The 23,687-nt window shown below is 40.3% G+C and overlaps 1 protein-coding gene across 6 annotated transcripts in view; it reads right to left on the minus strand.

Moving 5' to 3' along the window:
• KIAA0319 (KIAA0319 ortholog) overlaps positions 1-23,687 on the minus strand; it is a 65,802-nt gene that overhangs the window by 37,383 nt on the left and 4,732 nt on the right. For 4 of the 6 annotated variants that reach the window (XR_004313475.1, XR_004313474.1, XM_032462587.1 and 1 more), the window contains exons 2-5: positions 11,744-11,891; positions 7,174-7,937; positions 3,003-3,195; positions 290-388 (exon numbers count right to left, since the gene is read on the minus strand). Coding sequence is in view for 4 of the 6 variants with exons in the window: in XM_032462587.1 (XP_032318478.1) it covers positions 290-388; positions 3,003-3,195; positions 7,174-7,937; positions 11,744-11,798 (1,111 nt within the window). In the remaining 2 variants the exon portion in view is untranslated. Of the gene's footprint in view, positions 1-289; positions 389-3,002; positions 3,196-7,173; positions 7,938-11,743; positions 11,892-16,043; positions 16,086-23,687 lie in introns of all 6 variants that reach the window. The other 2 variants (XM_032462588.1, XM_032462589.1) reach the window with 2 other exon arrangements.

The following is a 23,687-nucleotide window of genomic DNA, read 5'->3' on the forward strand; positions in this document are numbered from 1 at the left end:
AACCTCTCCTGTCCTAATATATCACTCTGCTTTGTATCATCAGAGATGTATGACTTTCTATCCTGACCAATTAAAGGAAATATACCATCCTTAATTTCCAATCCTTTTACTCCATTTTAAACTATTTAAATACACTTCAATGCTTATGATCATCAAAGCCTTGTCATCCACTCCAGAATGACACAACGTTGTGAAAATGAATCAATACTGTAAATAACCAGTAAAGACCCATTAAGGACACACCAGCTAATCAGCCCCTCCTGGTGTCAGAGGGAAGTCAAACTCTCACCTGCAGGTGGCGCTGGCACAACAAAGGCCTTCAGTTCAACTTCATTTTCCGGTGAAGTTACTATTAGGTTTTCGCCAGCCGACACCATGAGTTCTTTCACTAAAAGTTAATTAGAAATAGTACATTTCATTATATACTTTAATGATGTTATATTACTGCCTATAGTAGATTTGTTTTTAGTATCTATAAAATAATATATTTTTGTAACAGTTCATGTGATTTTATCTAAGACACTTCCCCTCTAGCTGGTAACGGAATCATGCCCTATATTATGCTGCAGGGTTGATTCTGTACATTTTGAACTGTCTATGTGAGTTGGCACTGTGGAGAAAATAAGGCTTCAGGCTGACTGAGCAAGATGTTGGTGACAAGAGTTGGTGACAAGGTGAGGGTACTATGGATTGGGTCTATTTTCTCTTGCTACCAGCTTAGCTTGACTCCCTGGTATGTGTTAATTTTATTCATAGAGAGGTCGAGGGTAATCATAAGTGTTTGTGTCTCATTAGTCACACACCACTCAGTTCTTCTGATAGTAGCCCCATGAATTACTGCAATGGCCTCGCTCTTGGAACCTTTCCAAGAGGAAATCCAGTCAACCTCAATATAAAAAAGGCTATTTTAACTCAAGCAGCAGGAACATTCACTCTCATCAAAAGCACTTAACTACTAAATCAGCATTCCAGGCAATTCCTTGCTCCATACCCAGCGGTACATTTATACATTTCATTGGCTGGACTCAGTTGGGCATTGGTCTCACTTGTAAAATACAATCGAGATAAATGTCGAGATAGTGCATAGAGAAAAGCAAAGATTGGGAAAAAAAAAAAAAGCTGAGTGCTCTCTAGAGGTCTAAGCTGCTTGGTGATGTTAGAGGGACATGTGGCTCATTTAAATCCTCTTATCCCCTCTCAGTCTGTACTCAGCCCCTCGAGTGCCTTCCTAGACCAGCTGCAGAGGCCTCACTGCTTTCTCTGGCTTCTCTTCCTGTCACTTGCACTGACTCTTTGCAAGAACATTGAGGACCTGGAAGGTACATTGGTCCAAACCCATCATTTTACAGATGAAGAAATGGAGCCTGAGAAAAGCAATGGAAGTTGCTCGAGGCTATGTGGATCATTAGTAATCCACCCACCAATTTTAACTAATTTAAATGTATTTATTTCAACAACTAATTTACATACCAGATTAAACTAAGCCAGACACTGTTCCAAAGGGCTTTAAAATGATCAATTCATTTCATCCTCTAACTACTTTATGTAATAAGTACTATCAGGACCCAAGGATTCTAATTCCCAGGCCAGTTTCCCTTTCAATATACACAGCTTCTCCTCCATCATTATCCTCCTCGCTACTGAAGCTTAGGATCAAAAGTAAATAGCCAAGGAAGAGAGGGTAATCCTCAAAGTCCATTACCCACAGAAAGGCTCAGGAAACATGACAAAAGTCTCTAGTAACTCCTTTAGTAGTAAACCTAATGGGAACTCTTCAGTCCTCATGACCTCTGTGACACATGGCCCCTTCACCACTTCTTCCAACATGGAGCTCTCTCCTCTCTCATTCCCTCAGCCCACACCCTCCTCCTTCTCTCCTACCTCTCTGCCAACAGCACTCTGTCAGCTCTGTAGGCTACTTCTGCTCTCCCAGCACCTGATATAATGACAGCTTGAAAGGTCCAGCCCTCAGGGCTCTGCCAGGCTTACCCCACCACTCTCCCTGCATGGCTGTCAACTATCACTGCTGCCCTGATGACCCCCCGTCCTTTATCTTCAGCCCAACTCCTCATCTAACTTTCAGTTCCATGTGTTCATACATCTTAGAGTCCTTTCACCTTCATCCTGACCTTCAACCACTTATCAACTTCTAGTGGTTCTACCCTTTCAATCTCTCTTGAATCTGGTTCCTTCTCTCCATCCCTGCAACCACTCACTCTGGTTTTTCTTTAATGGATCCTCTTGCCTCCAGTCAACTCCATATATATAATGTTCTTGACGTCAATTTGATCATTTCACTTTCCTGCTTAAAATCTCTCAGGGATTCTCTCTACTCATCCAGTAATGCACAAATCCCTTAGCATAGAACACAGGATCCTTCAAAATCTTGCCCCACTCACCACTCCAGCCTCATCTGGCCATTCCCACTCCATTCCTGTAACTTCCAGCCACACAGAACTCCTTAGAGTTCTTCCCAATATGCCACGTGAGCTCTTGTACCTCTGTTCCTTCTCAGAGGCAATGAGTGAAATGATGCGTGGGAAATGCCAAGTGTGGTGCCCGGCACTGGGTGAGTGCTCAATAAATATAATTATCATTATTGTTATTACACATGTAGCTCCTGTGACCTGAACAACGTGCCAGCCCCATTTTAGCTGGTTCATCTATCCTAGCGTCATCGCCTCTGGAAAGGCTTCCATGGCCCTTCCGAGTGGGTCAGGCAGGGTGCCCCTTCTCTGCTCCTGTAGCAGCCTCTCACAGCACTTACCATATTGTATCCAACCAGCTATTTATTGTCAGTCTCATTCCCTAGACTACAGAGTCATGGAGGGAAAAGACAGTATCTGTTCATCTTTTTATTCCCAGTGCCTAGCATGTTTCTGGTACATGAGTGATGCTCAACAATTTGCCTGGAGGGGATGAGTAAACTTTAAAAGTTGTCACTACTATATTTTACAGTGTTTCTTCAGTACATTTCTTCCCGTAGTATTTTTTAAAGTTACCTGTCCTGGGAACAGTGGGAGCAGATACAGGTTGCTCAGATGGGGTGGACTCAGTGGGGATGGTGCTAGTGGGAAGGGTTGAAATGCTCTGCTCTGTGTTCCAGGGGGTGACTGTGAGAACTGAGTTTTCCTCCATGGTGGCTGGGCTGAACTCCGGGCTGGCTGGAGGAGGATTATGGGAAGGCATTAGAACCTAGGAGATCAATTACAAGGATAAGTTGTTATGGGGGGAAAAGAAGTTGAACTCTTCAAGCCAACACCATGCCGTTGACCTTTTTCATAAATTAGATCCAGTAGCATTTAAAACACTGTGTCTAATATTGCAAATCACTGGACTCTAGACCGTCTCTTTCAAATATTCTCTGCTATCTATTAAAAATGTAAGACAACTCTGGGCTGGACAATTTTTAGAGGCAAACATGCACAAACAGAAAACATTCAAGATAAAGAGAAAATATTTATAGTAGTCCCTAAATTAATCAGTAAGGCAATAATTGAAGACAATCAGATGATTCAACAAAAAGCAGGCTTCTAGACTAAATGATCTCTATTCATATCATCCGTTGTATACAAACTGTAACTTAAAATTACAGAGTTAGCCAACGTAAAGGTTTTAAATTAAATATCAAGTACCAGGGGGAAAGTCTCATAACATGATAATAAAGTGCTCTTCTGAGCTTCAACTGCCAGTGACTATGTGAAGCCAGGTAAATAAACCTCAGGCTAAGAAGACAGGAGACCCAAAGGGGATGTTGGAGTGTGAAATCCACAGAAAGAAAAGCTGTAACTCAAATGTTAAGTAGAGAGGGGGCATTGGTATTTATTGAAAACACAGCTACTCTCTTCTGCAGCTGACATAGCCACATAGAAGAAGGTAAATTGTGTTAATGCTTAGTGATACGGGAAAAGAATGTGATTAATCTCTTATATTTAATTTTTTTAATTGAAGATTCCAAAACTTTTAAGACCTTTACAAGTACAGAAAAATATGGAAACTTTGAAAAGGACAGAAAAATACATCAAAGCAGAAAAAAACTTCTGATAATCTCACTACTTAAAAATGTTTTTAGGAATTTTTAGTGGTTGCAATGATAATGTATAGTCATGTCATTCCAGCTTTCTTCATCTACTCTAACCTAAGCACTGATATTTTAAAGAGTATTTTCCTTTTTTTAAAAAAAATCTTAATTGGTTTAAGCCTCTTTACATTCTGATTTGCTATCTTGTATCTTTGTAACAGAGAAGAAAAAATCTGACTCCCTATTAGATCTGTTCCTTTAGCTCTAACTCTATGCTTTCCTGTGCTTAGTCATGCTGGTTCTGCACTTTTTGGAAAAGAATGTTGCCAATAGCCTGAAAAATATAAGGCAGCCTGTTCCTTCTCAAGGCTCTGACCTTTCAGGGTATAACACTTTTCTATTTATACAGAGATAAAAAGTTGCAGAATAGAGAATAAGATTTGTGTTGTTAGAGGTTTACAGGAACATCGTGACCTGACCTATGTGGACAGCTGCAAGAACAAACAATTCTGATGCCAAGAAGTTTGCAACAACCAACCACACCTCCTCCCCTCTTTAGTATAAAAGAAGCCTGAATTCTAACTTGGGTAAGATGCTTCTCTAGGACATTAGTCCCCCATCTTCTCGGTCTACTGGCTTTCCGAAGAAAGTTGTTATTCCTAATACCTCGTCTCCTGATTTATTGGCCTGTTGTGTGGTGAGCAGAATGAATTTGGATTTGGTAACATCTTAAAATACAATAGTTTCCAAAAACAGACTTGCCATATGATCCAACAATACCACTCCTGGGCATGTATCTAGAGAAAACTATAATTCAAAAAGATACATGCACCCAATGTTCATAGCTGCACTATTTACAATGGCCAAGACATGGAAGCAACCTAAATGTACATCAACAGATGAATGGATAAAGGAGTTGTGTTATATATACACAATGGAATACTACTCAGCCATAAAAAGAATAAAATAATGCCATTTGCAGCAGCATGGATGGACCTAGTGATTATCATACTAAGTGAAGTCAGAAAGAGAAAGACAAATACCATATGATATCTCTTATACATGGAATCTAAAAAAGTGACACAAATGAACTTATTTACAGAACAGAAGCAGACTTGCAGACATAGAAAACAAAGTTATGGTTACCATAGGGAAAAAGGGGTGGGAGAGGGATAAAGTAGGGGTTTGGGATGAGCAGATACAAACTACTATATAAAAAAATAGACAAACAACAAGGTCCTACTGTATAGCACAGATAACTATATTCAATAGCTTGTAATAACCTACAATGAAAAAGAATATATATATGTATAACTGAATCACTTTGCTGTACACCAGAAACTAACACAACATTGTAAACCAACTATATTTCAATTAAAAAAAAAAAGAAAAGGAAATACAACAGCTTCTTCTGTGACTGTTCTTTTGTCCCTTCATTGCCCACTGCATTCAGCTTTCCCAGACCCACACGCTCACTACATTCTCATGAAGTCTTGGCATTCCCCAGATGAGCAGCCTCCGAGCTCACCAACTGCTCTCCTCAGCACAGTCTCCTTCTCTTTCTCCCTGACCTTCTGCTGTCAGCACCTGAACCTTCCCTCTGCTTTTGGTATGTCTCCTTTCCCAAAGATTCCCACTCTCTTCACCTGTGTTTTTCATAGAAAGTTCTGTACAGCTTATGTGCTCTCCTTAGTATCTCCCTCCTCCTTCCCAGCTGACTCATGTCACTGGTGAGATTCCAGCAACCTGAGATCCTGTTGGGTCCTGAAGAAACTGCAGGGGATCAGAATATGTCACCCTCAGATACGCCACTTTGGCATACTGATTATTTTGAATGAAAGGTACTTGAGAAACAGGTCCTACTGTATAGCACAGATGTGCAAGAAAGACACTCTGACCGTCCTTTGTTCCCCTGAAAGCAAGGGATAATGTGAAAGGTATCTTTCCTTTCAAGGATTACCTACAACTTAATGCAGCTCAGAAAACTCTAATTGTGACTGTAGGGGAAAATTTGTATTTTGGTGGAAAATAAAACACTGTACCAGGAGGATGGAAGGCGTCCTTACCACCAGAGACAGGAAATTTAGGACTGAGAAGGCTGCATAAACCAACCTTGTGTGAAAACAACAGACCCAAAATAGAGTCACTTATGCTAAGCCCCCAAACCAAGACTTAATTACAGTTTCAGCTCTTCCTGGAATGGAATCTTAAGCCAGTCAATCAGGAATAATTTTAAGGTCATCTGCCTGATAAACCTCCACTCTCCCGTAAAGGAAAGTAACCTTGGAATAACCAACACACTTTTTTGTCTTGTACAGCTTCCTTGTTCTCACTTCCTTCTGCCTGTAAGTCTTTCACTTTGTACAGCTCCTCGGAGTTCCTTTCTATTGGCTGGATTGGATGCTGGCTGATTTGGATCCATTTTTGCTCCAATAAACTCTTTAAAATGTTAATGTGCTTCAGTTTATTTTTTAACAGATCCTTAACTGCAACAGATACTTTGTCACCAATTTACTACCCCAATCCTAAACCCCTTTGGCTTGTCAATTGGTCACAAATGTACTGTTTCTTTATTGAAAAGATATAAAATCCTCTTGTTTTGTTCATTTTTCATATTTTTAATGGAGTCTCCTATATATCTGGAAGTAAATTTGTTTTTCTCCTGTGAATCTATCTATGTCAATTTAATTATTACCCCAGCCAAAGAACCTAGAAGGAAAGAAAAAAATTTTTTTCTGCTCCTACAAAAAAAGATATGCAAAGCCTCTGGCTCTATGTGCTGTGTACATGGACTGGCTCCGGGGACCTCTAAAAATCTTCATTCATCTTAGATACCAGTAGAGGCATCTCTAGGGAGAAGCGCTAAATCATCATTAGGTGGCTGACTTGTGAAGGCAGAACTATTTGTTCTTTCAAATAGTCCAGTCCCGAGAGCATAACAGAGGAACAAGACATTTTGTTTCCTGGAAGGCTCTGAGAGTCATCTTTCTTGCTGATACCTTAACAGGTGTCCTTAAGAAGTCATCTTTCTTGCTGATACCTTAACTGGTGTCCTTGAGATGAACCTTCCTGTGTGTACCATCCAATGAGGACCAGGCTCCAAAAGTAAACAGCCCCTCTCACCCTCTCGTGCACACACCTGCCACACCCACCTCTTTTCCAGAGCTGTTGCTGGGTTGCTCCCGGAGCTGAAAAGTCTCTTTCTCCAGTTCCTCTCCTGAAGATGGAGTCGTGATCAAGGGAAGCAACAACCCTCTCCGTGGGGCGCGTTCTGGGGCCGGTGTCCACGCCGACTCATTCAGTTTATGGAGCTCTGGATCCTCCTGCTGCTTCTCCGCCAATGCTGCTGGGCTCTCTCCAGCAGAGGAGTTGAAGCCTCCCCCGCCGCCACCACCACCACCACCGGGCAGCAAGCCCCAGTCCGTGTACTCTGCGCTCCCTCGGGGCGCCTGCTTGCTGACGGGCTGGAAGAGGTTCTGCTCCAGCTCCCGGTAGTCCTCCGAGTACTCAGACATCTCCTCCAGGCCCCGCCCGTTGCCTAGAAAGGGCAAGTCCTTTCTGATATCCTCAGGTGAGTCCCCCCAGACTCCCGATGGAGAACCCCTGTTCAGCATCACCTCCCCGTAGTCCAGCAGCTGTGTGGGCCTCTGGGCGGGCCTGAGCACAAAGGTGAGGTAGGACCTGATGGAGCCCATCTTCTTGGGCTCACAGCTCTCCTTGCGGGGGCAGCTCACCAGGTAGCAGCGGCCCTCAAACCACCAGGCCAGGTCACAGCTGGACAGGTCACAGCACGCCGACGTGCAGTCCACCACGGGGGTGGTCTGAGGCACCGGCATGATTTTGTTAGTTTCCAAGTTTGGTGAAATGATTGCATTGGAATAAGTCTTCCCCTCACTACACTGCATACGGGCACAACCTGCAAACAACACAGTCTCTAGTAAGGAAGAGAGGCATATGGTTCCTGGCCAGCAAATAAACCACCCGCATTTCCTGTAGAAAGTCCACTGTTTTATCTTACAGCCCATCCCTCAGCACTCCATCCATCCATAGATCCTTCCACCTGTCCATCTAACCCTCCATCCTCTCTCTTTATATGTTACTCTACTTAGTCAACAGAAGCATTCTTTCCCACTTGTGTATTGCTTTTTTCCCTTACTTTTAAAAATATTTTAATTAAAAAAATTTTACAGTTTGTTTTGTTTTTTTGAGGGGAGGAAATTTGATTTGTTTGTTTGATGAAGGTACTGGGGATTGAACTCAGGACCTCGTGCATGCTAAGTAGGCACTGTACCACTGCGCTATACCCCACCCCTGATTTTATACTATTTGTAATATTTTGCTTCTCACCCAAAGTTCAATTATAAAGGTTTATTTCAGGACCAACAGGTTGTTGCTGCTGTTAATGGAATTTTTAAAAATCTCACAGGCTATTCTGTTGATTGATCAACTCTGATGATAGGAAAATATCAAAGGAGAGAAAAATTTGTCCAAAATATAGGTCTAGAACAAATAGCTTTAATCAGATTCTAAACAATGAACTATGTTTCCAGTCGGGCACTAGAGTAGCACTACACAAGGGTGATCTGCAGACACAGTGCGGCAGAGCCACAAGTCTGTGACCAGTCCATGACAAAATAACAGAAATGAGGCTTTTAGAAACCCCTGTAGCAATCTGTCATTCCCTGACATAGAAGGATAGAATCACTTTTCTCCTTTGTTGTTTATTTTTTAAAACAAAGAATGTTGACCGCCATCCAGTTCCACAAAGATTAAGTCATTACCCACTGCTAATAGGGCACCCAGAAAGGAATTCAGGATGAAAACAGGGTAAGTCACTCTGTGCTTTAGAAAAACAGACCCCTTAGATAGATAGATACCTCAGGAAGAATTTTCATCAGCCCAGATTCTTGCATCTTCCCATACATAGGAAAGCTCTAAAATCACTAACTGAGATATCTATTCCTAGCAGTAATGGTTTACCAAGATGTGCGCTTGACTGCAGGCACTCCCTAGCCCAAAATCATACATATACTGGCTTCCTCTCCTACCTCTTCAGAACAGTTCCCTCGGAGGTACTGAGAGGCTGTTTTCCCAGGCTATAGTCCTCAGGAAAGTCCCTGAATAAGACTGAAACCCACAAGTCTTACACTGTGCATTTTGCTTTCAATAGACAATATGTTTGTTGATATTTTACCAACGAACTGGTCTGTGATGGCTTGGAAATAAAAATAAATTGGTTCTTCACCACATATAGTTTGAGAAGCAATGTTCTGCTAACCTCAGAAGGGCAAAGGATCTCTTTCCTAGTGAGGGCTCATCACTGATCATTCTCTTAATACCTGTTACTTTTTTCATAGTGACAGTCAGAGATTACTTCTAACTGGAGGTAAGAGAAATGATTAAATACAGAACAAGAATCAACTTTATTTTTACCTGTACAGACATCAACATCATTATAAATTTTTAAGAATCATTCATTGCCAAACACTGACTATATAGGAAAGTCTAATTGGTCCAATTTAATAAAACTTAGCTATAATAGAGATATATCTTTCCCAATGAATAAGCTTACAATAAACTAATTCAACTGAAATGAAATTTTCTCAAACAAACCTACTTTTTAAAAATTGCCTTAATAATCTGAGCCTTTTATTTTCTAAAGACAAGCTTAATCTCAGAGAGGGAGAGGAAAAATAAAACAAAAGAAAACTCTGAACACAACAAAACAGCATTTCCAATTAAAGTCAAGAGATGATGGGGTATGTAAACTAGGTATCTCTGACTCACAACTCTACTCTCAAAAATATTGTCTTTATTTGTAGTTACCACTAACATCCTGAGTGGCCTTTAAATGAAGATCCAAGCTAGATGGTTCTTCTAAACACAAACAGCAGGATATATTTTATTTCCCTTGAACAACTGTTGGCTCATCTCCTTTTGGACAGTACAATTCATAAAAACTATCATGTTTCATTTCTGGCTTTGGCCACCAGAAGCTTAAAAGCCAACTTGTAAAACTGTGTCACAGAAACCATTATTCAGGGAAAAGGCTGTGATCCTGGAACAAATTGTTACACGTGGGTGAGAGACATGGCGAGAGACTTCCAGACAAAGCTTAAAGCAGTTTTCCATCAGGCTGGAGGTGGAGACCTCCATATATAGCTCTGGGCCAGATCTTCCCTTTGTTATGCAAAAAAATCACCTGAATAGGCCGTTTAGATATACAAACTTTAAGCAGAGATCTGAATGCTAAATAAAGGAATTTGAGAAGGTGGAATTCTCAACATATAACCATTCTTCCTTTGGGCCAAGTTGCCATAATTACTTTAGAATCTATTGGACTCACTCAAGAAAATTCTTAAAGAGACCAGAGAACACTCACACATTTGTCCCCTCTACAAATTCCCAGCCCAATTCATGAACATAGTAGGCACTCCACGATTGTTGACAAATCAAGAAGGTCAGTGGTTAACATCTTGCCAAAGGTAAAGAGGGTAGACGGAAAAGACAGGCAAACTCTAAATAACATTACTGGGACTCAGTAATTCAGGAATTTTGAATTGATGAAAAACATCTCACAGGAAAGAAATCAAAAGCAGTGAAAAAGTGGGGATTTGAGAGAAAAAAAAAAGAGTGCTCAAAACATTAAAGATAGTATTTTCCAAAGTACAGAGTACATTAAGCATGGAATAAAGGAACATTTTGTTTTGCATACCGAGCAGTGATGAGTTAATAAGATGGATGGATGGGAGAGTGATCTACAAGGGATGGGGATGTTAGGCCTTTCCCAATGGTAGCATTTGCTGAAGTGGCGCTTTTAGAATCTAAAACTGTGCTTATAAAAATTTAGATGCATATTAAAATCTCTTTCATATAGAGCATGTCTCTCTCACAGTGGAACATGGAAATAAATTTTCCATAAAACAAGCCAACAAAAAATTTAGATGCTTGCAATCCCTGAGCCACACTCACTAGAAGTTCTGATTCAGGAGGTTTGTACGGGACCTCGGAAACCACAAGGTTTTAACAAGGGTCATTCTCAGGTAAGCCTCATCATGGTTTTACTACACTTGGGCAAACCTTGGATATAAAACCATTTCCCTGGCCATATCTCCACCTTCAGTCTGCTAAGTTCAAAGGGGCTTAGCTGGCTTGGCTGGCCCAGCTGGGGCATGTCCCCAGAATTGATGCTCACCAATGATTTTATGCCATGGGTGTGTCCACAATAAGCAAACAGACTATATGAAAATAAAGATTTATGATACAAATGGGTCTGTCATTTGCTTTCCAAAAATATCTACTATATAATTCTTCTAAACAAAAATATAGGGGAGGTTATAGCTCAGTGGTAGAGTGTGTGCTTAGCATGCACAAGGTCCTGGGTTCAATCCCCAGTATCTCTGGTAAAAAATAAACAAATTAAATAAACCTAATTACCACCCCCTAAAAAAACAAAACAAAAAATAAAGTTTAAATAAGTACATGAAGTTTTCCTAATATATATGAAATAGGATTTATTTTCCCCAAAATAGTCTTGCTAAAAAATTTAAATGCCTGTTTCCAGAAACCACTGATGCATGAGGTCTGCCTTTCATATGTGAGATGAGTCTATTAGAAAGCAACACACAGCACCTTCGTCTTCTCGGGTTGATTTGAGTGCCTTACGCCAAAGACAGGAAGCTCAAGTGTAACACTGGCATCTCCAGGGTGACAGTTTCCTACCTGTAAAGAGCAGCAGCAGCAGCAACAAGGAGAGCACAGCTGTAGGGGGCGCCATTCGGCCTCGCACAATGCTTCTAAGATGGCCCTGAGAGGCCTTTGGTGCAGGCTTTGTTTGATGTTTCTTTGGAGCCAGTTTTGGCCTCAAGAACTTCAAAGGAAAAACAGGAAAGAGACAGGAAGGAAGAAAAGAACAGGTAAATGGAGAAACACAAACAGTTATTTCTATCATGCATTTGTAGCAATGGGAAGCCTGCCTTGTTAACACCCCAAGGTGTTCAGGGCAGGACACTCCAAGATGTGCCAGTTTGACATGTGGATTATTTCAAGCTGGAAACAATCAAGGCCCAAAGGACTCAGGAAGAACCTTTAACCTTCACCCTAACTGTCTATTTAGATAAAGGACCTGTTCCAGGAAGGGAGCTATCTCCATAGGTAAATACAGTATAATATGAACTAGCTGTGGTACACAGAGAGGTATCCAGCAAAGCCTGTTTGTTAAAATTCCTCTCTGTATCCTACTGTCTCTGTATGATACAGCAAACATTTGTTTACCAAACCTTTGCTCTTTTTCATCTTCCTATGAATTGCCTTTCTTCCCTTTGAAGTCCCAGATCCCGACCCTCTCCTCCTTAGTCCAGGATGATATATATACCTCATTATACCTGACTCTCATTTTACCTGGAATCTCTCACATTATATGGATTTTCTGTACATGTATAATTAAATGTGATTTTCTCCTGTTAACTTGCCTTACGCCGTTTAAATTATTTGACGAGTCAAAAGGACCAAGAGGGGAAGGGAGAAATTTTCCCCTCCATGACAACGATATCTCAGGCAAACCATCCACTGGAAGTCTGTTCAGAAAGCAAGTAGTAGAGCACATGCTTAGCATGCACGGGGGCCTGGGTTCAATCCCCAGTACCTCCATTTAAAAAAAAAAAAAAAAAGAACTTAAAGAAAAAAGCTATTGAATTCTACTATTTAAATGTGTGAATTGTATGATATGTGAACTATTATCTTAAAGCTGCTTTTTTTTTTAAAGAAAAGAAACTACAGGAGAATATATTTGTAATCTCTGAATGGGGAAGGCCTAGGCATGGTACAAACTCAGAAATCATAACAGAAAATATGAATAAGTTGTATGCAACAACTAAAAATACGGATAAATAAAAATTTTCATGGAAGCACTGCCACACATAAAGTCAAAGTGTCAACAAACAACTAAGTGAGGAAAATATTTGCAACTCATATCACAAAGGATAATTTCCCTAATCCATAGGAGTGCCCTCCAGTCAATAACCATCCAATAGAAAAAGTCCATCAGCAGACAAAACACAGAAAAGGAAACATAAGTGCATTTTAAATACCTCAAAGGATGCTCAAATTCACCCATAAAAAGAGGAACACAAGTTAAAACTAAGAGATACCATTTTCTCACCGATGAGATGGTCATATATGATAAAACGTTTAGACTTCCCCGTGTTGGTGAGAGTATGGTTACTCAGGTATTCTCGCTCCTTACTGATGCGAGTCTCTATGGAGGACAACGTGGTACTAGCGTACATTTCAGCTGTTCCACTTCTTGGAATTTATTCTACTATATCTGTAAGCATTCATGAAATCACACCCACGCTAGTTTATTCCGGGGTGCAATATTGGTACTAACAAACAAACTGGGAACAACCAAACTCTCGTCAGCAAGGAAGTGGTTAAATAAATTAAAGGCTGCCTGTACCATAAAATCCCCTGCATCTGTGAAGAAGACGAAGCTGTTCCTGTGCTGGTATCTACCAAGACCAACTGTTAGGTGACAAAAGCAAAATGCAGAATAGTGTAAGTGCTATTCACCATTTGTGGGAAAAGAGACTGGGGCTAGGAAAAACAGAACTATGGATTTGCTTGAAAACGCATTAACGATCTCTAGAAGAATACACAAGATCATACGTTAATAGCTAAGGATCACAGAGACAGCAAGAATAGAGACTTTTTTCAACAAGTAGCTTTTTGTGCCTCTTGAATCATGTGAACGTCTTCAATATTTTGCACGTAAATAAATAAATTGAATATTCTTGTCACTGTGCTTGGTCTGGAGGCTTAGATCTACTGAGCATCAAAAGCTCAGGAGATGACACTAGAGGGATGGAGAGCCCACATGAGGTCACAAACAGGAAGGGACTCTGGGTGCATAACACTAAGCAGGACGGGGCATGAGCAGGGCAGCCAGATTTAGCAAAGAAAGAGTCCCAATCAAATGTGAATTTCAGACAAATAACAAATTTTATTATGCAATATTTAGGACATATTTTACTATATTTTGTCAGGCAACCCTAGCTATGAGAAAATACCTGGGCTGCCCTGGGCAGCTAGTTAGAACTGCTACTAGGCTATGTCTCTACTCCAAGGAAGGTCCACACATATACCACCATTGAGAGAAAGAGTCGACATTTATACTTCACCTTAGAAGTATCAGTTCCACTCAAATTCAGTCAATATGCTGAATCCCCACTGAGTTATGAAAGCACGTAGTTGTAAGCACGAACAACTTGTTAAGAGAAAGAACACAATGAATTACCATCATTCCAGTGAAAGGACCAAAGTGAGGGAAAGACCTAGCAAACAAGCCACTGGGAAAAAAAAAAAAGGATGTATTCACATTTTAAATTGCAATTTTGAAATTCAGTAATCCCTATCTCAAAGAGAATTACCATGGTTCTCTGCAACAAATTACTTTTCAAAGCTAGCTGACAGCTTTCATCTCAGCTGGAGTTAAGTGTATGGAAAAAAAGAAAAGAAAAGAAAGAAATCCTGTATGACAGCCAGAATCCAACATTTCTGATATTTACTTCTTAACTGCCTTGTTTTTCGGTAAGGTTTGCCCAGAACTATCCTGCAGAGAATAGGAGGAAATGTATGACTCATATATTTCTCTTTCCATCTCACTGCAGTTGAGTTCACTTTTGATCTTAGAATTAGTCGCTGTCATAGCTGTGACCAATAAACTCAGGTCAACCAAGTAGGAACATCCCCCTGGCCCCGTGGCAGGTCTCTTAGGACTGTGGTGAATTACATGCATGTAACAGACTGGTGCAAATGATGACAGGAACCAATGTTAAAAATTCCTGAAATATGCCAGGACAGACATCTCAGGAGAGGGGAGCGAACTCATCACACCACTCTCCATGCTCCCCTCTTCCCAGTCTTCTTTCCAACATCCACTAACCTCCCCATGCTCTCTCCTCTACCCTACCAATAACCAGCTTACAAGCCAGTTCTTCAGAGCCTTCCTTCCCAAACAGAACCTCCAAGCTGAAGTCATTGCTGCCTCCTCTGGACAGGTTCCAAGGCTAGGTTACTGTCACAAATACAATACTGGATGAAAAGTACAATTAATATTTGTAAAAATTCCCATTTATTTCATAATGTCCCTGGCACTTTACATGCTTTTGTTTTCATCCTCTGAAACAGCTCCAGCTGCATATTATTAGCCCCATTTTACAGATGATGAAACTGAGGCTTAGAAAAGCTAAAAAGTCCAAGAATTAGAACCTCATCCAGGCATGTCTGACACCAGAGAATATGTTCTTTCCACTATTCTGTCCTGCCTTATGTGTCTCTCTCCATTAAAAAAAAAAAAAAAAAGCTAATTCGGTTTTATTCTAATTTACAAAAGCAATAATATCCAATATTAAGGTATACTTAAATATTGTATGTCTCATGACTGTATAATATTCATGTATTATTATCATGAAGTCTATGATCTAGTACTACACAAAAGATGCAGATTATGAGCAGAAAATGGAGTATTATATATGCATGGGAAAAGTCTGGATTTCTAGCAAAATGCCAGCACAATAAAATATTTAGATTGCTGGGGACAATGTAACACCTTTTAAATATATAACGGCACTCACAAGAAAATAAGGGAAATCCCCCAAGGCTGAAAACAAACAGAAAGCTGGAAAGCTGATGCCAAGGCAGCAGCTGCCCAAGATAACTGCTGGTTTCCAGAACCTAGAGATGTGAGTCTCATGGATACAACGCAGACAGAAGTCAGAGCCTTGGGCATGTTCAAGTTGAGGGGTTGTAACTAAGGTGCCTCTTAAAACCAGGAGTCTTTAAGAGACAGATCCTTGTGGGTGAAAAGGATGAACTAAGGGGGAAAAAAAATCTGGCTACTGTGCTCTGTGGGAAGAAAAAAATTCTTCCTTGAGAATGGACAACCATAGGTTTGCTCCTCACAGGTCTGGGTTCCACTTTTCATGGCAAGTTTGGTCTAATTAACCCCACGGGGAGAAATTACCTCAATTTCCGGTGGTCCTGGGTTGGTAGTACCCAAAGATACCTGGAAGAGACAATGATAAATCCTTTTTTGGAAGAATTCTCCTCAACCCCTAGGGGAGAACCCAGACAACCTTGAGCTTAGAATTCCAAATTACTAAACAACCCAGGCACTGTGGAGAAAGGCAACAGAGAAGAAAGACAAGAGAATCAGGCCCCTGAGATTTTTCAAATAATGAAATTCTGGCTTACAAATATGAACTAATTGATGCTTAAAACATTTAAGGAGAGAAAAAAAAGTAAGGTATAAGATTTGTACCCCCCCCCCAAAAAAAAGACCCTGGCAGATGTGAAAAATCACCAGGCAAAAGTGTAACAATAAAAAGATAACACTTTTGTTATCAAAAGCTCAACGGATAGGTTAAACAGCAGATTAAACACAGCTGAAGAATTAATGAGCTTTTAAGACTAAAAGAGATGAGAGAATGAAACACGTGGACGTCTGAAAGAAGAGTTCCCGGCAGAGGGGACAGGAGATGCGAAGGCTTGGCCGGGGGAATGTGCCGTGTATTCCAGGAACAGTATGGAGGTCCACAAGGCTAGAAGAGGGGAAGGCCCAGGAAGGCAAGGTTAGGGAGGCAATGGGAGGCCACGTGGCGGTTTATAGGTCAACACAAGGGATCTCTGGCTTTGCCTCTGAGACCGGACGAGTCGCAGGATTAGCACCCTTGGCTTCCGGCCTTGTGATGAAGAGAGTATAGGGGCCGAGAGAGAACTTAGAAGCTCGTGCAGTGGTCCAGGTGGGAGGATGGCGTCTTGCACCAGGTGGTAGCAGTGAAGGTCTTGAGGAGTCAGGTTCCTGATGTATTTTGCAGGTAGAGAGTGCAGGATTTGCTGTTGGATGGAATGCAGGACATGAGACAAAGACAAGTGTCCAGGATGACTGAGCAACCAAGAGAATGGGGTCGCCATGGCTTGAAATGGGGGACCCTGGAAGACATCCAAGTGGAGCTGCTGGGCGGGCCACCAGATAAACACATCTGGGGTTCAGAGGAGGGAAGAGCTGGCAGTGTCAACTGGGAGCCACAGAGTTGGCATTCAAAGCCAGGAGACTGGTTAACAGCACTGGGAGGAAGTATAAATGGAAAGGAAAGGGAAGAGAGGGGAGAGTTGCCTGAGTGGTGAACTTGAGTAAGAGAGAGAGGTGTGTCTGTGGAGGGACTGGCCTATCTTCAAATGGTTCTGTAAACAACCATTCTCACCCAGTCAGATGGACCTGCAGGGGTGGGGAAATGGGCAATGGGCAAGGGGAAAATCTTAAAATAAAATAATGCCTTCTGATCTGGAGAGCGCCACACTTGGCTGTCAGCAGGGGTGCAAATCACACTGTAGCAACTCCCTGGCTGCTTCTGAGGGAGCAAACCAAGCAGAGCTCTCACCTGATTAAAACTACCAGCTAACTAAAACCACAATTAAGTGGATTCCAATCACTGTTCATTCTAACACTAGCAGATTAATTGCTTTAAAATCCTGTTCTGTATATCCTTGGTTAATAATATACCACTGGAGGAAAGAAGATAGAAATTTATTTTACTTCAATAAAAATATTGGGATGGTTGGGAAAAAAGAAATTTATTTTATGTACATAGATATATAGATAATAGTTAATAGACTTTTGCTTTTTGGAGCAGTTTTAATTTCTTTGGGTGGGGGGAGGTAATTAGGTTTGTTTGTTTGTTTGTTGTTTGTTTGTTTATTTAATGGAGGCACTGGGGATTGAACCCAGGACCTTGTACATGCTAAGCACATGCTCTCCACTGAGCTATACCCTCCCCCTACTTTCAAGATGTTTTATCAATGTTGGCAGGGAGTAGGAGAGTAAAGCTTCTTGAACTTGACATTCAGACATGGAAAAACGTGCAATTCTAACTTCAGAAATTGTTTAAAAAGTCACTTTTGTAAGTAAAGCTGCAGCACTTCTGAGCTTGGTTTTAATCTTAGCTAAGACCCTTCCAAATATGAGAGCCTCTTCAGTTTTTACCCTGAAGGGAATGCTGACAATCCATAATTGTGTTTTTGCTTTTTCTATCCTCAACCTGCCCCTAAAGAATCCCTATCCATTATTCCCGTGCAGGCAAAGGACTTACCTTCCTGCTGCCAATTCTCTTTAGTATTTCATTTCACAGCAAGAACCAGAAGCAGTATGATACCAGCCAGAGTTGGCACACAGGAAAAACGAGAAGCATGGCATTATGCCTGTCTCCCCTTTTGGTGAGTCTTGGTCAGATTCTTCCCTCCTCCATCAATTCCCTCCCTTTCAGGTCTCTAAACCCAAGCTTCCAGGCAAAGCTGTCGACTGTTATTACTTGTTTAAACCTTAAGGTCTTCTTTATGAGGATGCTAGCATTGTCATACAGATTCCTCATGCCCAAAGGCTATTTTAGGTGCCTTTGACAGATGGTGGTAGAGGAGATACTTGGGGGATAGGTGCTTGTCTTATGGTTCTCTCATCATTGCTGTTTAACACACCTACTTATCATCAAAGCTTGAGAAGCAGGATGTTGCAGTAATAGACCAAGCCCCCAGGTGTTCCTTAAAGAGGGAATGTTCCACCCTTGCTGTTCGAAGTGTTTGCGTTCTCTCAAGCGGCAGATCCTGGAAACCAGGGTCATCATTATTCCGAGGACTATCCAGAGGCACAGTCCACACAGCAAATACAGTCACATTAATCTTTCTTGGGGGGAATAAGCTTCATTAATAGAATTTTAGCAAGCTAAGAATAAAAAGAAAACTTTCTAGTTCAAGATGGCAGACTGGACCCACATCTATTTCCCCTCTTTCCTATGTTCCCATTGAAAAATAAAAAAATAAAAACAAAAAGGAAAGGCAGGCAGGGCATATGAACAGACAGAAGAAAATAAACCATAACACTAGAAAAAAAAGAAAAGTATCATTTTTAAAATGATGTATTGGTACACCAGAGATTGACACATTGTAACTGACTAGATACTTCAATTAAAAAAAAAAAATTGCAAACCCCAAGAAGACCTGCTTTTCATTGGTTGCTTTCCTGTGTCCTCAAGCTCTGGCATACTGCCTGGGTGGAGGCTGAGTGAATGAAATAACTTTCTTTAATTAGTATGACAAAATGTCCACTAAAAGCATTCAGATCAAATCACGCTAATGAATGGCTATCTTCTCCTGCCAGGGTTTCCTTCAGTATATGTATACATACACTAACCAAAGCCATCCTCTCAGAGAAACACAGTTCTCATTTTTACTTAATATTCCACCACAACAAGTATCCTTCATTGCTACTTTCTTTTTCATTATTCTTTTTTGTTGTTGTTATTTTGCAACATCCTACCCAGGTGATGATTATAACTAGACAGTTGGCTGTTTGTGATGTTTGGCTTTTATCAATAATACTGCAGTGCAATGCTGCTATGGGCTCAGGAAAATGCAAGCTGCAGCTTTCCTTGCTGAGGGAAATGAAAACAGCTCAAAGGGGCCTAATTTCAAAGGTCCAAACAGATCTGGACTGCATTTTCCTGTAGGCTATTTAGAACAGGCTGTGTTTATGAGAAGGAAAATGTTGGGCTGGGCCAAGACTGGGCTGGGCTAACTCATGAATTTTAAGTTTCACCTTGCTAGACCAGTTTCGGGTAACTGCAAGCAACCCTTTGCTTCCACTTTTATGATACTGCCTAGCTGTACTCACCCTGTTGGCTGATGGACCCCGAGCTTGTAAGCAGCTCTGTAAAACCTCACTCACACTTCCCAGAGGCGCTCAGAGCTCCGGAGCGGTAGCCCCTCTGAGCCCGCTGGCGTAATAAACCTGAGTACGCCAACCCTCTGAGTGGTGTTTGTTTCTTGGCTGACCTGTCATTTCTGTAACATTTATAGTTTGTCCTGTTTGTTGTTTACTGGCTAACAAAACTAGATGGGTGAATTCCTGCTTTTCGGAGCCAGTGAACTCAGACAAGACAAGCTGTATTTTTCCTTTTCCACTTAGCCACTGGGGGTTGCCAGAGATGGTCTCTTCATTCTATTAGCCTTCCTTCCTTGCTTGATCAGCCACTACTTTGACAAAAACTGCCTTTGCTGAGGCAGACTGCAACCACAGAGATGACTGCAGGCCATGGGTGTACCGTCTGAGCATCCTGGACTCAAAGAGTCAAAGCAGTGCTAGAAAGGGACGTGGTGATGCCCTGTTCATTTTGGAGGTGACGGGACAAAACAGATAAGAGAACAATTCAAAGGATGGTTGGAGAGCACTTAGTGAAAGAGTATATGTGAGAAGGAAGAAAAGGTAAGACACATTTTTATTTATACGTATTTATGTACCAATTCCTAGAGTAAATATATTACGTCTTTTCTAAACTGCTGCAAATGAACACACTGTCTCACCGTCTTTGTATTATAAATAACACCAGAGTTTTACAGTCCTGGAGCTACTCTTCCTACATTAAGAGGAAATTTTTCAGAAGGTAAAATCTTGAAGGTACATCATGGGGCTTTAAATAGTCTCCCTAATTATGGGAATAGCTTAGCTTTCAATTGACTCCACACTTTTCTTTCTTCCTAAATTTAACTCTTACTAATGGGGTCAACACTGTTACCTAAATAAATGCTTTGTCCTGTGCTCTAATAATTAAACGATCACCTTTAGAAAATATGCACAAGGAGAGATAGTCTATAGGTGACTGTGCAGGAAAACCCAATCAGTGCTCGGTAATGTCCAAGTTCAGATGCTAGACGTTTTGTGTGTCAATGACAGTGAATCTGCTTTGTGTCCAATTCTGAAGCCAGCTGGTGATTACCACACTTCTGAATCAAGCAAACTGTTCCTCAGTTCTGAGACTGTTTAATCTTTCAATTCCATTTATCGTCAAGCCTATGATTGGTTGATCAACGAGCTCTCCCTTAAACAACAAGGATATACCGTATAGCACAGGGAACTATCGTCAATATCATGTAATAAACTATAATGGAAAAAACTGAAAAAAAGAAAAAATATATACGCATATCTATCATGTACATACATATATATAACAATCACTTTGCTGTACACCTGAAACTAACCCAATATTGTAAGTCAACTATACTTCAATTTAAAAAAAGAGCTGTCCTTTAGAATTTAACCTTCTGGCATTAAGTAAATAATTATTCACTTTTTCCCTATGAAGAAAAAGGAACAAAGTAGAAAAAAGGTAGAATATTGTCAGGTAATAATCTATCTTATTAATAACAAGAAAATTTCAAAATGATTTGTAAAATTAATCATCACCGTCATCAATAGCCATTTACAATAGTCCTTTTCTTCTCAAGACAATTTTTACATACTTCATATTATTTGAAACTCCCATTAAGAATCAGAGAGAGGTAATATTGTCATCCCCAATAGGTATAGAGAATATTCTGGTTTCATCAGTTGAAGTTCTGTGGCTCACCAATCAGAAGTTAGTTTCTACTTTCTCCAAAGTAAGCCTCTAAGTTCCAATGGGTAAGGAATAGAAAAGATCAAAGTGAGTCAGGGTTGCTTTTTCCTGATCTTTCTCACTCTCAGCACTTTCTCTTGCCAAAGCAGTCAGTAAACTCTTCATGGGTCCCACTCCATCACCCCAACTTGTGTGAGCCTGGAGAGTGGTACTGAAGAGAGAGGGGCTCAGAAGGTACCGCAGAAGAGGTTTACACCTGCTGTTCCTGCATCTACAAAGGGCTCTCTAGCCCCCAAATCCTACCAACAAACCAAGGAGGTAAGGCCAAGGAAATCCAGACAATACATTAGCTGGGTGCCAAGCCCAGAAGGTAAAAACTTGGCAGTTTTTCAGCGCTATAGTCCATGCTCTGACTTCCTCCACTGAAAGCTGAAAAAGTAAAATAAGTTCTGGAAAACCTGTGCCAATCAACACAGAGGATTACCCAGGAGTTTACTGGCAACGGAGATAATGCCTTACAATTACAGTATAAAGTGACTTCCTATTAGGAGATCAAGCAGAATTAAGGGAAACATGATCCAATGTTGGTTTTTAAAGCACAGGAAGGGCATTCGTGGGGAAATGAGGAGTAAACAAACTGTGTTGAAGCTCCAAGGGCAGACTAGGGAAGAAAGAGGAGAAAATTCAGGCTGAAAAAAGAGTGTCAAATCCCTCCTTTAACAATGTTCTAAGAATCAGATATTAAGGAGACAGTGGAGAGAGTAACACAAGATATCTCCTCCTCATCAAATCCATCCAATTAATGAAAGAAACATCAGCATTAGGCTTAATACAACCAGGCTGGTGAAGATTAGCAAAGTCCTTTGAAGCAACAACATCTCTGTATCAAGCAGACAAATAGACAGAAAGTACACTAATGAGAGAGATCTCATTCCCAGGCATGGCCAGAAGCATTACAAACATGCAAAAAGATTTAAAATGTGACACAGAATCTCTTTAAATACAATAACAAAACTGTCCTGGGAGAGAGAATGGGAGATACGGAATAAATGCAGAGAGAAGCTTGTATAACCTGGAAAAACAGTAGATATTAAAGATAACAATATGTTAGGTTAACAAAGAAACAAAGAATGAATTAAAACTTAATAGAACGCTTTAAAGTACTTAATAAAATTCATTTGCAAAAAAATAAACAGGTAAAAATAGGCAAGGATATTTGGGGAATGAGAAGAAAAGGCAATGGTAGACTCTAATATCCATTATAAAGCAAAAATCACATAAAATATATAAACTAAAATGACTTTATTAGGGCTTACTCCATAACAAACTAGGAGGAACAAAACAATGAGATGGGAATTACTATTTAATAAATGCTATCATGATAACTATATATTACTAAGAGGAAAGTTTACTTGAATGTTCAAAAGACAAACAAAAATTAATAGGAAAAGTTTAAAAAGAGAAGGAGGGAAAATACAATATTGGTTTCAAATGCAAGGACAAAATTAATTTGGTCAAATAAGGAATTAGATATTATCAAAGACAAGGAAGATAAACACAAAAATATTCAAGCTTCACATCATGAAAAATAGCATTCTCCAAAAAGCATTTATTTAACACCTGTGATGAATGAACTTATAAAGAGCCAGAGACAAGAAACAGATTATCTTAATAGAATTAGACTGATGACATGATTTTTATCAGCAACAATAGGTGCCAGAAGATAATAGAAATAAAATCTTCAATACACACTACTGTACATAAAATAGATAAACAATAAGGTCCTCCTGTATAGCATAGGGAACTACATTTAGTATCTTGTAATAATCTATAATGGAAAATAATAGGAAAAAGAATATATATATGTGTGTATAACTGAATCAGTATACTGTATACCAGAAAGTAACACAATATTGTAAATCAATAGTACTTCAATAAAAAAGAAAGAAAAAGAGAGAGAGAGAGAAAGAGGAAGAGGCAGAAAGAAAGAAAGAGAATCTTCAAAATCCCAAGGGACATTGTCAACCTAGAACTTTATACTTACTAAACTGTCATTCAACAGTAACAATAAAATAAGCATTTTTTTAGGTAAACACGGAGTACACCGCTCACAGATGCTGACTAAAAGAGCTAAGAAATGAAAACTGAACAGAGGGGAGGAAGAAGCCCTGGTAAGCTAGAAACTGACCAACATGTTGGAAATAATAATAAAAAATCATCCATAA

This window comes from Camelus ferus, chromosome 20 (assembly GCF_009834535.1).
Source record: "Camelus ferus isolate YT-003-E chromosome 20, BCGSAC_Cfer_1.0, whole genome shotgun sequence".
NCBI lineage: Eukaryota > Metazoa > Chordata > Mammalia > Artiodactyla > Camelidae > Camelus > Camelus ferus.